The 14,632-nt window shown below is 47.6% G+C and overlaps 3 protein-coding genes across 32 annotated transcripts in view; 2 read left to right on the plus strand and 1 right to left on the minus strand.

Annotated features, from left to right (window-relative positions):
- The window catches only part of UNC80 (unc-80 homolog, NALCN channel complex subunit), a 128,936-nt gene extending 127,415 nt beyond the window's left edge, over nucleotides 1-1,521 (plus strand). For all 14 annotated transcript variants that reach the window (XM_080598924.1, XM_080598935.1, XM_080598930.1 and 11 more), the window contains one exon: nucleotides 432-1,521. In XM_080598924.1, coding sequence (XP_080455050.1) covers nucleotides 432-701 — 270 coding nt within the window. In that variant the 3' untranslated portion in view covers nucleotides 702-1,521. The remainder of the gene's footprint in view (nucleotides 1-431) is intronic.
- On the plus strand, nucleotides 898-6,097 carry RPE (ribulose-5-phosphate-3-epimerase). Of its 6 annotated transcripts, none has more exons than XM_080599024.1 (6): nucleotides 898-3,682; nucleotides 4,148-4,227; nucleotides 4,408-4,547; nucleotides 4,746-4,880; nucleotides 5,027-5,113; nucleotides 5,423-6,097. In XM_080599024.1, exons 1-6 carry the CDS (start codon nucleotides 3,546-3,548, stop codon nucleotides 5,555-5,557), a joined length of 714 nt encoding a protein of 237 aa, XP_080455150.1. In that variant the 5' UTR covers nucleotides 898-3,545; the 3' UTR covers nucleotides 5,558-6,097. The 6 variants fall into 6 exon arrangements, with proteins under 6 accessions (XP_080455150.1, XP_080455147.1, XP_080455148.1 ...); XM_080599021.1 differs by lacking the exon at nucleotides 898-3,682 and adding an exon at nucleotides 3,920-4,079 and having other exon boundaries at nucleotides 4,148-4,290; nucleotides 4,324-4,547; XM_080599022.1 differs by lacking the exon at nucleotides 898-3,682 and adding an exon at nucleotides 3,920-4,079 and having other exon boundaries at nucleotides 4,148-4,290; nucleotides 4,324-4,547; nucleotides 5,542-6,097.
- A 4,157-nt stretch (nucleotides 6,098-10,254) lies between these two features.
- The window catches only part of KANSL1L (KAT8 regulatory NSL complex subunit 1 like), a 63,143-nt gene continuing 58,765 nt past the window's right edge, over nucleotides 10,255-14,632 (minus strand). For 8 of the 12 annotated variants that reach the window (XM_080599016.1, XM_080599013.1, XM_080599012.1 and 5 more), the window contains 3 exons: nucleotides 14,273-14,385; nucleotides 12,666-12,846; nucleotides 10,255-12,043 (listed from right to left, as the gene is read on the minus strand). In XM_080599016.1, coding sequence (XP_080455142.1) covers nucleotides 11,795-12,043; nucleotides 12,666-12,846; nucleotides 14,273-14,385 — 543 coding nt within the window. In that variant the 3' untranslated portion in view covers nucleotides 10,255-11,794. The remainder of the gene's footprint in view (nucleotides 12,044-12,665; nucleotides 12,847-14,272; nucleotides 14,386-14,632) is intronic. The other 4 variants (XR_013953329.1, XR_013953330.1, XR_013953331.1 and 1 more) reach the window with 1 other exon arrangement.

Below are 14,632 nucleotides of genomic sequence, written 5' to 3' on the forward strand. Positions count from 1 at the left end.
AAGAAGCTGCTTGTCCAACATTTTTCTTTGTTGGACACCACTGAGCACAGTGAGAGACAATCACAATCGCCACTTCAACACATTAGTGACATTGTGGTCACTTTTATACCCCAGCTATCTCGTGTCTTTTGGGTGTATGGACTTTGCCACGAACAAGTATAGGACATCTTTCTTGAAAATATACTATAAAATGAAATGAGGAAGTGTTAACAACTGAAAGCAGACAACTTTTCTGGTTATTGTTACAGATTTCATTCACCAGCAAAAAAATTTAATAGTTAGGGCAGATTTTTAGGGATTTATAATCTGCAAATGGCCCTTTAATGGTAAAAAGTAGTTCTGAATGAGAAAATACTTTATAGGTGTTCCCTAGCTCTTCCCCGCCTCACCCTTTTTCTCTGAACATGACCACTGCCTCTCCTCAATTGCAGAGTGAGGCACTTTCTACTGAGAAGGAGAAAGAGAAAGAGGAGGGTTTGGACTCCCGGCCAGCCACAGCACAAAGCACCCCACCCACCCAGCTCTCTGACACCGAGGACTACGCTGGCCTTGAGACCACCAGCTTACTGCAGCACGGGGACACGGTCCTTCACATCAGTGAGGACAATGGGATGGAGAACCCCTTGCTGGCCACTCACTTCAGCTTCACACATGTGGAGCTTGGGGAGACCGACGTCGATCTAGATGAATCTCACGTTTAACTCTTGGGGAAGTGCAGTAGTGCGAGGAGGAAGAGAAACTGTACCTTCTCCTTTGAGTTCCCTGGTAACTAGTAACTAATTCAAATGAGCACTTTATTATCCAAAAGCAGAATATAGCTAACAGCTTATTGCTGTAGACCAGCTAATTTCTGTTTGCGAAATCTATTTCTGTTCAGGGCAAGACTGTAGGAGCAGAGAATTTTTTAAAAATTCTCAGGGTAGGAGGTGTGGGCAAGTATGTGTGGCCCTCAAAACCTTGATCTGGCAGCCACGTACTTTGATCAGCAGCCTCTTTGGGTAAGCAGGCTGTTGTACTGTACAAGACAGGAAAGAGAAACCTCTTTTGAGACTGTGCCCAAGATTTATTTTTGTAGCTTTTTTGAGAGGAGGGCTATATAGCAGCTGTATCCAAGGCTCTTACAGTTTGGTACTGACAGTGAAAATGCTGACAAAAAGTACCAATCTAAAGCTCGATTTTCACAAGCCTGGGACTACTGTTTCTAACTTGCCGAGCAATGATAAGCGCCATGGAGCAATTAGATACCCCACCCTTTTTTTTTTTCTGGCACTGCAGCCTTTAGTTGAGTTTACTTTTGTCTGTTGGTTTCATTCCACTCTGTAAGATACTGCCCTTGTGCTACACAAATATTTGCTCTGTAAAGCTAAATACAGTACATACCATAAGAAGGAATGCACATGCTGTGCACAGATATAGATGGGCAGGGGGTGAGTGGTCTGCAGATGGTATAAATAATCCACTCTGTCCTGCTTTAATGTACTGAGTAATTCATCCCCATAGGTTAAAAAAAAAAACAAGAAACCGCATCTGGAATGCGTGGACCTTCCAGTACCTAGCAACTGCTCCACTGATGCTGTCTTACGTCCTTAGATATATATGGATTTAAAGTAAATATTTATATATGGTATTTTCATGTTCCTATATATAAAAATATAAATATATATGTACATTGTAAACAAAAGATGCATATTGCAGGGCAGAAACTTGATGAAAGAATCTATTTTTGGCATGCTGAGATTGTATTTACAAAGGTTCCATTTTATGTACGTAATGCTGATGGCTGCAAGTATTAGATATATACGTGTTACATTTATACCTAGGAGGCGATCCCTGTGGGGGATCAGCTGAAGTCACAGCTGAGTTATGGGCTATGCTGCAGCATCATGGAATTACACTGAAATGTGAATTTATCCATTAGCTGCTTACAGACAAACTGCAAAACAGCTGTGAATCAAACCATGAAATCATAAGCAACACCCAAAGTTACCCTGTGCTTTGGGATTCACATAAAGCCTTTTTCAGCTTACATTAGAAGAGCTAGATACTGCGGTTTGTAATCGTGGCATTATTGTGCAGAGGAAAATGTCTTAGATCACCCTGAGAGTTTGCAAAATGTGCTAATTACCAGTTTGGCCCCTGGGGCTTGTAATTTGAACGTATGCGTCATAAACCAGCCTTACTGCGGAGATAGAACAATATCCTATCCATCTCCAAAGAAAGGACTCGCATCCCTCATCAACAACTCCGAAATAGCTGTTTAAAGTACTGTCGTACAAACGATAGTCTCACTGCTGTGGTGCAGCATGCAGGTTTTGCTGTTGTGTGGAAAACTAACTGTATACCTGGCAGCAGGTTTCAGCCTGTTCAAACCCATGGAGCCCTCGGGCTGCATGGCCTGGTATTTGCCAAACGCTCACATTTGATGGGAGCTGCGCATACCAGTCTGAGGAGGGAACTCGTGCACATCAAACATCTGCAGATGATAGCAAAAGCCATCCTTCTCCCAGGCTCAGGGGTCTTGAGCATGTGCTGAGTCCTCTGCATTGGAGGCAAATTCTGTGTCTGTCTGTCTGTATCTGTCTATCTACCCATCCATCCATCCATCTATCCATAGGTGGTGCACTAATGCAACTTTAAAGTGTACGTGGCTTTGTAAGAGAGCTGACTGGGTGGCAGCATCTCAGCTCTCCTGCTCAGTGGGTGTCCTGAGTGACAGACTGCTTGCTTTGCTGACCAAAATGTGCTGTACTGCTTCTTATCTCCTCAGCATGCTGGAGCCAGCGCCAGCTACCTATGGCAGACTGCTCTGGATTATCTCCTTGCTTGGAGGTCGCTCAAAGAATTGCTAAATTCCAGATGCTAAGTTTTATTATTAACAGTGACGCACAAATGAGAAAAAAACACAGCTTCGCTTTCAAATCCCAAGGTAGGCTGGGTTGCAGGCGGGCAGGGAGGAGGAGAGCTTAGATGCAAGCTGAGTAAACAGCTGGGACGCTACACATGCAGAATTCATGGTGCATTTTATAGAGTGACCTTTTCTGCTGAAAAGGAGAAGGGAGAATCTACCTTAATGAAAAGTGGATAACCTCACCGTGGTACTCCGCTCTAACGCTGAGAAAATAACTGTGATTTACTTCATTTAATTCAGTGTATGTGATAAATGTTGCCATTAAGGTCTCCCACTGTCACCGGTGAATTCACAGTAGTAAGCCATAGCAAGGACTGAAATGCCTCTTTTTAATGTCTACCCCGTTAGAAAACAGTGCAGCCTATAAATGATGTAATCTGTAATTCAGTTTTATTATTCAGGTGGCCTGGCAGATGGCTTTGATTTCGTTAGGTGGTTGTGGAGAGATGGAGCAGGCGGGCAGGCGGCCGGTCTGTTTCCTCGTGTCGTACTGTCACATCGGTTGCACTCAGCGCTGTGCCACGAGGTGCACGCACCTGTACTGAGCTGGTTTTGTGCTTTCTTGTCTGTAACAGAACTGGTGTATCTCTGTGAAGACAAACGATGCTGCTTAATTAGTGTTAGAGGCCTTAAGTGCATGTTGCGTTCAACCAGCGTCCGGGCTGTACGAGTCGTGTCGGTGTTTCAGCCAGTCCCGTTGCCTCAGCATTTTGCGCAGACGTTGTTATTTCGCCGACTAAATACAGAGGAGCCTGGCGGCAAAGGGCCGGAGCTGTGTGTGTCCGGGGGCGCTGCGGGGGGCTGTGAGGGAGAGGGGCTGAGGGCAGGGCGGCCGAAGGAAGGCTGGCTGAGGGGAGCTCGGGTAAAGGGAGGCCGGTTCCAGGGAGGTGTCTGAGGGGCGGCCGGCTGCGGGGAGGCCGCCGGGCACCCAGAACCGAAGCGCGCGGAGCCGCCAAGATGGCGCCGGTCGCGGCGGGGCGCTCGCGGCCGTGTCGGGGCGGCCGTCCCGTGTGCCCGCGCGGCGCCGGCGCATGCGCGGGGCGGCGGCGATGGCGTCGGGGTGCCGGGTCGGGCCGTCCGTCCTCAACGGCGACCTGGCGGCGCTGGGCGCCGAGTGCGGGCGGCTGCTGGAGTGCGGCGCCGACTACCTGCACCTCGACGTGATGGACGGGTAACGGCCGGGGGGGGCGGGGCGGCGGGGCCGCGCGGCGCGGAGTAACCTGTGTGTTCGGCCCCAAGGCACTTCGTGCCCAACATCACCTTCGGGCACCCCGTGGTGGAGAGCCTGCGCCGCCGGCTGGGCCAGGAGCCCTTCTTCGGTAAGCGGCCGGGGGGCGCCGCGGGGCCGGGCCCGGCTCTCCGCAGCCCTGACGGCGCCGCCGCCCGTCCCCGTCCCCGTCCCCGTCCCGTCCCGTCCCGTCCCCGTCCCGTCCCCGTCCCGTCCCGTCCCGTCCCGTCCCGTCCCGTCCCGTCCCGTCCCGTCCCGTCCCGTCCCGCAGATATGCACATGATGGTGGCCAGGCCGGAGCAGTGGGTGAAGCCGATGGCCGTCGCCGGCGCCAACCAGTACACCTTCCACCTGGAGGCCGCGGACAACCCCGGGGCGCTCATCAAGGACATCCGGGAGAACGGCATGAAGGTGAGGGGCCGGGACGGGGCAGGGGGCAGGGGGCGGCTGTGCCCTCGCGCTCCCCGCGTGGTCCTCGGCGCGAACAAGCGGCACTCCGCGTAACGCAGCCTGCCCTTACCGCGCACACCGCCCTTCTGTAACTCTGCCCGCCCCAGGGCTGTCCTGCCGTGTCTGTGTGCAGCTGGGTCTGTCTGTCCTCTGCCGCAGGTGGGCTTGGCTATCAAACCCGGCACGACGGTCGAACAGTTGGCACCCTGGGCCAACCAGATAGACATGGCGCTGGTGATGACAGTGGAACCGGGATTTGGAGGGCAGAAATTTATGGAGGACATGATGCCAAAGGTGAACCAAACATCTCCTATCTATTGAGCGTAAAGTTAACCGTATAGAGAGTAGTGGGGAACTGAATAAACCTTGCCTGGGTGTGTGAGAGGCTGCGTGCAGCTGAGCGTGGCTCTCAATGCCAACCTTTTAACACTGTCTCTCAGGTTCAGTGGCTGAGGACGCAGTTTCCATCACTGGATATTGAAGTGGATGGAGGAGTTGGGCCTGACACCATCCACAAGTGTGCAGAGGTAAGAGGCTGAAATAGCACAGCACTCTTGGTCAGTGTGTTAAGAGACTCAGTCATCCCTTGGAAAATAAAGCGTAGGAGGATGAACCTTTTGAGCAGTCATTTTCAGAAGGAAGAGTAAAGCTGACATAGTATCAAAATCATTTGTGCCTTTTTTTTAATAGTGGCTAGTGAAGCCCTTCCTAAGTTGTTTGTTGTACACTCAGCTAAGCAGGAGCAGCAATGAAGCAGTTAGCTGTGTGGGGAGGTGCTGTCTTTTCCAAAGTTGATTTGCAGGTGTAGTTAGAGGCATGTTACTGGTGTCTTGCAGGTAGTGCCCGTTTGTTCCTCAGCCTACAAATTGCTATCTCCTTGTGTGTTTTACAGTGAGAAAAGTCGTAAGAAATGGGTCTGTTCTGTGTTACTGAGTGGGTGTTTAATGTCTTCCAGGCAGGTGCGAATATGATTGTATCTGGCAGTGCTATTATGAGGAGCGCAGATCCAAGATCTGTGATCAATCTTCTAAGGAATGTGTGTTCAGAAGCTGCTCAAAAGCGGTGTCTGGATCGATGAGACCTACTCGAACAGTGTTCAAGAAGGCTCTGTGCGTGCAGGAGAACCTTTGTTTCTCATGCGTAAGGGAGGGCTGGATGAACATTAATTATGGAAATTTGTTGCTGCTGAACAGAGGAATCATTCCTTCACTGCAATGAAGCAAGCAGCAGTGAAAAACATTCTGGCTGTCTTTCAGGGTTGGAAATGCAATGGTTTGAACCTATTTCTTGATTTTATGGAGGCTAATTTTACGCAACAACCTTTAATGCTGAGTGGATCGAACTAAAATTCAGTCAGTTTTTGCTTGCTAGAAGAGTGTAGCATCACCACCTGCAATCTCTCTTGTGGAAGACTCTAATGAACCTGCCTTCTGCTGTCTGTATTTTGTCACTTGATCTGTGCATTCCTACAAAACTTTTCCAATGTCTGCATTAAACACACTTCTCCTGGTGTGGTAAGTAAGTCTCCTTTAAATTGACTGTCAAAAATGAGTAGTTGGAATAGTAAGTTTGGGGAAGATGCAGTTTATTAGGGCTGGGTAAACCTGTGGATGACAGAAATATTTTTGTTTTGCTTTTACTGCTTAGAAATGCTTGACCTACCTAAGTTGTTTAAACACCACACGAGTCTGTTAAACATCTTTACCAGGTTACAAACTGGGAAATATTTTCTTGTTCACCTTTCAAATAGCCAGGTAAGACAGCTCTGAAATTCCTGGAAGTGACAGGACTCCATGGGGGAATGTTCAAATGCAGTATCTTGACCCTAATCTCCTTAATTTGTGCGTATGGCCAAGTGAATGGTTAGGATAGTGACATAGAGGCATGTTATGTACTGAAGTGATTTCGCTGTATGTAGCTTGAGATACATACAGTAGGTGGAGGTGGTTCTTCAACTGTTAAATAGCTCAATTCTCACAGTTAGAAAGCCAAATAGTTCTCATACCTTCTGTTTATTTGCTCTAACTTCTTAGCCTGTCCTGTTTGGACATGTGGAATAGGGGCGTTAAAACCCACTAGAGGAAGACGTGAGCAGGTCATTTTAGATAGACCTGCCTCCCACGGCTTTAATTAGTAGTGCTCACTCCTTTAATATTTTATTGTATTCTGTGTGGCATTTTTTCCTGTAAGTTACAGAAGGGCTGGAAGTAGTCTGCTGGTTCAAGGGACCAGGCCCGAAGGCTCAGCAATTGCATCCAGGTCAGTTCAAGAAGACCGTAGTCAAATTTGTTCTCACAGCAAAGCTGGGCATGCGTCACCTACCCGCTGTGGCAGCAGCACTCGGTCCCACAGCAGCGGAACAGTGCAGGAGGGTGAAACGCTTGGTGCTGGGCAGGGAGACACGGGGTGCTGATAGTGCGGGTTGCTGCCCCCACTCAGGAGGAGGGGGTGTTCAGACAATCCAGGCAGGTCTCTGAAATGGCTAAGCTGCTTCCTTTTCCTGTGTGGTTTGTTGTGGTTTAGGTGAACAAATGTCTTCGCTTCCTGTTTCCATTTGCAACCCCAGATGAGAGCTAGCAAGAGAAAAATCGAGTCTTCTGGAGCTACTGCTCTGAAAGCATCTCAGAAGAAGCCAAAAAAAAGCTTGGCTAGGAAAAAGGTAATGGTCCATGTGCCCATTAGACACATTAAAGCTGGAAAGCAGCTGTGTAGAGTATAAAACATTGTGCACATAGAAAAAAAAAATCAACGCTTTGGTAGTTAAAATGCAGGGCTAAGCAGTAAAAAACAGCTATCAGAAGTTTAGTTCAGGATTTGGAAGTATGACTTTTCGTGCTGTTGTAAGCAGTATTTGCCTCCTACAGTTGATCTCAAGCTGGTTTGAAGGGCATTCAAACCATTTCCATTACTTTTTCTCATTAATTTGGAAAAAAAAAAAAAAAAGGCTCGAAGTCATGCCACTTGATTGAGAGCTTTACATTGTGTTCTGAGCACAGAACCATGCAGTATGTTTTCTTTCAGAGGTTTTAGTTACTTTGTCCCTGTTTAAATGTGGTAGTTCTACTTCCATTGAGCCTTACCTTAGCACTGTTGTGGGAGAAGAGAATTAGACACACAGGAAAATGGCTCAGTTGCTTCTTTCTGTGTAAGTCCCACCCAGGTGGATCTGTGCAGCTGGTTGCTATGGCAGTGTCCCTTTACACACCTAAGGTTAAAACTATTTGTGACCACAGAGCTGAAGAATCCATGAAAATAACAGCAACAATAGGTGTTCCTTTACTGCTTAGGACTTGTCCAGTTTTGTGCCTTGATACATAAACTGGAGTAATCCGTTAGTCTGTATTTAGGCTTGTCCTTCTAGGCGCAGTAACGCAGCGCCACAGAGGAAGCACCCCAGCTGCAGGACTTGAAAACAGAAGAGGTGTTTGCATATCTACAGGGCCACCAAACCCCAGAGCCGTTACATGTTGCAACGCTCTGATAACGTTTCAGCAACGAAGCAGCGGGGAGGCAATGGTGACGCTGAGTCACGTGGGCTACACCAGTCCAGGGTGCACTGACAGAGCACGGGCACTGTCCCCACTGGAAAGCGGGAGAAAAGGCACTTGGGTACGTCCTGAGTGAGGCTGGGTGTGCGCTGTGCAGGGCGAACAGCGCCCATCCCTGAGCAGGAGGAAAAATGCAGGACGCATGCATGGCTTAACTGTAACGGGGCTCAGAAGGGTGTATTTGTACTTACAGTCCGTCAGGGTCCCGAATGCAGAGATGAAGCATTTAAACCTTTGTAGCAGCAGGGAGCAGAACAAAAGCGGCCTTAGAAAGTTTTCTATTGAGAATGGTAAATGAAGTGCAAGGGAAATGGCTTTCTTTTTGAGGCTGCAACACCCCAGTTTGGGGGGGGGGGGGGGGGGGGGGGGGGGGGGGCCTTACCGCATATGTTTGAGTTGGTATTTAACAGTCAGCCTTTGTAGTACCTTCACTGGAAGCAGTGCTGACAGCTGTTCTTACAGCTTAACAGCCCAAAGACAAACAGCTTTTTTTTCCCCCCCTGTTGTTTAACTTTTCGAAAAGAAAACAAGCAGGGGGTTCCCCATTTCATGGCCTCAAGCATGATCCTGGCTCTGAGCTCTCAGCCCACTCCCACCACCAGTGCCATCCTCAGGACACCAGGATTCATGCAAAACCTGACCCAAGGTGGGAGTCCAGCTCTGCAGGGGAAAAGGGCTGCAGGCAGTGAAATAGAGCACTAGTGCCAACTGCAGATGCATAGAGCACAGGGAGAGAAGAGGAAAGGAAGGGGGTGGTGGTCTTGTGACCAAGTTCTCTAACCGTGTTGCAGCAGTGAAATGAGGCTAATGAAAAATCAGTGGAGAGAGAGCAGGGCGCGGTGCGTGGTCTACTTCCTGCAAGAAGGCAGCAAGTATGGGTGCTGCAGGTGAGGCAGCACACGTGCACACCCTGCCTGCTCCAAGCTGCCCCTGCCAGAGGGGGGCAGAAAAGCAGCAACTGCAGCCACCGGCCTTTGCCCACCGTGTTCGCGTGTGCTTCTCACCTGATGGCACAAGCTGCACACGGGCGAGGCTTTGGGAGCAGCCCCAGGGCAGAGGCGTGGGGAGGAAGCAGTGCCCTGGCGCAGTTCTCCAGCCTCACGGTCACTCAGGCAGCTCTGTGCAGAGGCACTTGCAGGCTGCTGTTGCAGGTCCAGCCAGCTGAGAGGCAGATGTTAAGAGAAGCTGACAGGGCTGGGGCGGGGTATGGCCCAATAGACATTGTTATAGTTTCAACAAGCTTTTTTTTTTTCTCCCCGTAGTATTCTGGCTTTCTTTGCCTAGGCTTTTTATTGCTGCATGGCTGTTTCCCACAATGGCTGAGCGAAAGCATCTAAAGAGAGGGCAAAGAAAGTGTGCTTACCCTTGTTCTCATCAGCAACTGCCTGTGCAGCCCCTGCAGCTGGCAAGGTAACGAACAGCTGCTTTAGAGCAGCACACTGGGGACCGACCCAAAAACTACACAATGGTTCAACAGGAGCCCACAGCTGGGAACGCAACAGCTGTGCAGGAGCAGCTTTACAGTTCCTGAGACTGACCAAATTTGGTTCATGTCTCCTTGCTCACATTTTAACGTTCTCTTCAGCCCCCCCACCCCCGCCTTTTGCCTCCTTCCCATACAACACTGGAATGCGTTTCCGCTTCCTGACAGCGTCTTCAGGCCACGTCAGGCAGCTAGCTGGCTGCCCTACTGCGCCTGTCCCACCCTACATCACAGAAACATCTCGCGCTGCCCCAGGGATCAGCCAGCAGGAAGCCCTGACCTTACAACAAGCCGGGTGAGAGCTGGTCGGGTCAGCCTTCTTCATGAAGGGCGACACATCTGGAGGTACCTGAGGCATTTGAATTCAGAAAGCTTCTCCCAGCAGTAGCTGCACATGCAGGATGACAGGTGGAACAGCTCACCTCCGACTTTAGGTGCTGGAGGGAACCGTAAGTCTCCCAGCACCAGTGCAACATTGAGTACGACAGCAAAGCTTAGTGCCACTGCCAGGCCGGTGTGTCTGCAAAGCTACGCTTGGGCCGAGCAGGTCTCTGTGCCAAGAGAAAGCATTAAAGCTAGTTCTCCACTTCTAAAAGGCCATCCAATTCAGACTATATACAACACACATATATGTATCTATATATATAGAAATAGCTTTTAATTAAAAAACAACCTTGCATCAAAGATTATTGTATCAGACATTGAGGCAAGATTCAAGTTTAAGACAAACCAGTGTTAAAAAAGTGTTTAAAAAAATAATCAGAATGTGCAATAAACTACAATGTAGCAATAGGTTGTAGTGTTGAAACTTTACTGAACTGTTTTCAGATGTCCAGTGTGTACTTCCTGTTATTTTGACAAAAGAAAAAGAATTGACACTAAAACTGGGTCATCTGTCCAGTGCCATTCAGTTCCAGATATTGTACATGGAGGAAATTTTGCACAAAAACAGAGACTCCTATAAAATTGCCTTCAACTGTCCTACACAGAAAAACTTCCCGTTGGTGAATTATACCTACATTCAGTGTTTAATCTTTGTTAATACCTCTTGAGATTGCAGATACATTCCAAACTATGCTATTAAATGCAAGTTTCAGCAACTTGCTTTTGTTTCCTCACCGTGAACTTGCTGGGCAATTAAAAATCTATCTGGAATCACAATGGAGAGCTTTGGGGCTTTTTTCTTTATTGGTCTTCTAGACATCAATCATCTTTTCCTTTTCAGCTAGTCACCAAATGTTGGCATACTTATGAGACTCTTGCAAGGCACTGTACAGAAATTTGAACTAGACTTCATCTTTAACATATTAAAGCAAAATATTACGAGCCTCATTTGCTACTGAAGGACTAAGGAAGTAAGATGACCCAAAACGCAACATCCAGAGAGCTGCATCAGAGATTTGACGCGCCTCCTCTTCCCTTCCCTTTCTCTACACCCACACAACAAACAGGAACCCTACTCTGAGTAGCAGATACACGGACTATTGAAATGCAGTGGTCTATGTCTATCTTACTGCTCGAGGACGTCTATATGAAACATGCTCTGGCACTACTGAGAGCTCAGTACAGATTTTAAGCTAGATGCAAGGCTTCAACAAGGCCTGCTTTCAGACTGCTGGTTCTCACCTGCCCTTCTCTCACGCGTGGGTTGCACGCATGCATTTAAAGAGAGGTGGATTTTCTGCCACACATTCATGCCACACAGGAAAATAATCTGTGGTTATCGCTTCTCACCACTGTTTTTTCAAGTAGTTTTTCTGTGTTCAGTTGAAGTTGTTGGTTTAAGGTAGACAGCATATCCTGCTGCACCAGAATCCACTAGAACCAGAAACACATTTGAAAACAAACAAAACAAAAAAGGATGATTATTAACGAATGTGGCAATATGACAACAGAAAGCAGTGAATGGTGCCAGCAATTTATGTGCGCCCACTCCCGACACTGGGAATATTAGACTTCCAGCTTGAAATAATTACTTTCTCTTGGGGTTCAGGAAGAAGAAAGTGTTGTCTTTGGGATTTATCCTGCCTGTTACAAAGCAAGAAAGAAAATATATTATATGCAGCTAACGTACAGGTTTTGAATTGTGCTGTCATATGCTGTGTGAACAAGAGAGATTTTACCTTACACTTTTCTCCACCTTAATTGGCTTTCTTAATGAACCACATTATTCCCTGTCACCTTTGTTTTCTCGTATTGTTGATTCCCAGGCAAACATTTTCGCAGTCTTCTGACTCTTCTGTAGATTGTTTTCTTGGTGGATAGCCATTGTCTGGCAAACCAATGGGCGTACATGAAGTACAGAGCGAGTCGCTGGGGAAAGCTGCACTTGACATTTCAGTCTGATTCGTTACTTGATCTTGGCACAGTAAAGCTTCTACCTCTTCATCTTTTAGTGGAAAAACTCGAAGTTCCCACAGCCCCGACTGAAAGGAATCAGAAGGGTAGGAGTGAGGGTGGAAAAAGAGAAAAGGGGAAAAAAGAGGTTTCAGTTGAGTCTGATTAGCTGTGTGCAGAATGCTCTGCTATCAAGTAACAAATGAGTGTCGTTCTTCACAATGTTTGCAGGGCTCTTCAGATAAAGAATGTGACACTGCTAGGCACCAGCTGTCAGTGTACGCTGGCTGCATGTGGGTTTGAACCCGTAACAGAGCTGCAACTGTGCAGGCACAGCACAGGAAGGGGGAGGGCTCCTTTCCACACTGCCAGGCAAGCAGGTTACCTGGCCCCAAAACGATCGTATCAGGCCCGTGGAACCCCAGCCAGCATCCCCGAGGAAAGATTCCGCGTCCCTGAACCCAGGCCTGCCACACTTGCCTCTAAAACATGCACCGTGTTCACTGAGCAGTGAGCCTGTTGACAAATGTTAGGTTTCATTCATAAAAAACACGCGTCTACTTCTAAACAGGTGGGCTACATTCAGTCCACATAAACTATGGCAACATTCTGAGCAGGGAAGGATGCGGCTACGTTTGAGTTCCCTGTTTCGTTAAGGGCCGATGGTCACTGAGGCCCTCAGCAGACCTGGAGGCCATCAGGAGCACCCACCTTGGCTTCCTGGCTCTCCCTGCAGAGCTGTGCAATCCCTGAACAAACAGAGCCGTGGGCTTCCGAAGTCAGGTCGGGAACAGGTTCAGCAGCGCAATGCAGCGAGGCACAGGAGCTGCTGTGGTGGTCTTTGTGCACCGCCTCTTGGCTGTGTCGTCCGTCTGCATTTTTGCTGTAAGATCTAGTGCAGAATAAAAGAGACGAGAGTCTTAAGACCTACTCCCTGCCCTTTCACATCACCAGGAGTCGTTTAGGTTTTCTTTTCAAAGTGTTCAGTGTCTCTGCAAGTGCTACCTGTGCTCTGCTTACTTAAACTAAAGGAACAAAAACACACGTGGTTCTTAACAACCCTGCTGCTGCAAGCCAAAGCAAAGAGTGCTGTGTGGAGGAGCTAACCAGCTGCAACGGGCACACCCTGGCTGCAAAACAGCGGGTGGCTGGGCCCACTCAGGAGCGCAGCGTCACGCACAGGTGCCCAAACTGCACTGCCACCCGGCTGTGCCAACAGAACTCGAGAAGGAACAGCAGGTCCTCACTCCCCTTTCCCACCTCTCCTCTGGGCTCCTCTAGCCCATAGGGTAAGGTACCCACAATCTCCAAAGCAGGCAAAATACCTTGTGTAGTAAGATTAGAAATTTTGACCTCACCTTTATTGTAAATTTGAACTAAAATATCTAAAATACTGGCACACATTTCAAATGTCACGTAGAAGTTTGACCTTCCTAAAATGGAAGTTTTACTTCTGATTTCAAATTACACTAAGATTTCACCAAAGAGCTCACAGATTTTCAAAATTAAAGGTATGTATAAAGTCTATATTTTTCATGAGATTTAGTCTTTTTTCAGTATAGCTTCTAAAGTCACTTTATGTTCAAAAGTGCTCAGAATTAATTCCTGAATATATTTTACCTCTAATTTTATTCTGCAGTATAAAAGCTACCTTTGCATATTTATTCATAGCGTCATGATTCAATTTCAGCCAGGAGCAGACACAGGCATATATATGGTAAATAGCAGGAACAGTTACCCTAACATTTATAGGATGCTTTTTGTTGTGGCAGATTCTGAAGCAATTTATGGGAATCATTTTCCCAGACCAAAAGTGTAGATACAGCCGCAGTATGATGTTTGGCCTTATATACACTATTTTTTCCAAGACTTACAGGGATTATACTTGATTCAGATGAGTTTTGCACCAGACAGCAAATTTGTGAGAATTAAATTTTTCATATCACTTTAAGCGTACGGAACATTCAGTAACACATCTCTGAATGCAGCAGGCGTTCAGCTGAGCCAGGTCAGTGAAGAAAGGCTCGCGTTACACGGGGTGGCTAAAGTCATGATAACAGGGAGTGGCACAAACCAACAGAGCTGTGTGTTGAGTATGGCACTACAATATTCGTGGTGCCAGATCACTAATGTGCCAACTTTCTGTAAGTTCTACATGCTTCAGAACTGCCTGGCCTTCCCTTTTCAACTGCAAAAACAATTTATGCCTGGTAGTGTCTCTAACGAGCTGATAAATAAGCAGATCTCTGTGGCAGCATTTCTGAAACTGCTGCACCCCGGTCCCATGGGAATGCTCTTATCAAAGTCAATACACCTGCCTGCTATTCCTCCTGGGCCAGCGGCTCTGCTCCCACAGCGACCACCTTGCTCGCTCTCTTTCTTCATACTTTGCATGACGTAAGGAAAAGACTTCATCTGAGAGATCTTCTATCTGTAATGAAAAATGAGGGATAGCTGCTGTAATTATGAACATCACTAGAAACAAAGACAGGTGCTAATATATGTAGTTCTGTGAATGTTTGTTCACCAAACACAAGCAAACAAGACAATGTGTGCTAGCAGTACAAGGGTACATCAAAATAACACAGTCAGCTGGCACTCTCACTTAGAGCCACAGTTTATGGGACGCTGTCACCTTCTGTTCATTTCTTTGTGTGTCTGTGGTTGTATCTGAAGGG

The sequence above is a fragment of the Anser brachyrhynchus genome (genome assembly GCF_964034855.1).
Source record: "Anser brachyrhynchus genome assembly, chromosome: 7".
In the NCBI taxonomy this organism is placed as follows: Eukaryota; Metazoa; Chordata; class Aves; order Anseriformes; family Anatidae; genus Anser; species Anser brachyrhynchus.

Excerpts from the sequence above, each read along its gene's own strand:
- RPE (XM_080599021.1), top strand. The coding sequence starts at position 3,940 with ATGCGCGGGGCGGCGGCGATGGCGTCGGGGTGCCGGGTCGGGCCGTCC. Across the intron at positions 4,548-4,745 it reads TCCGGGAGAACGGCATGAAG|GTGGGCTTGGCTATCAAACC; the intron begins GTGAGGGGCCGG and ends CCTCTGCCGCAG. Across the intron at positions 5,114-5,422 it reads CCATCCACAAGTGTGCAGAG|GTAGTGCCCGTTTGTTCCTC; the intron begins GTAAGAGGCTGA and ends GGTGTCTTGCAG.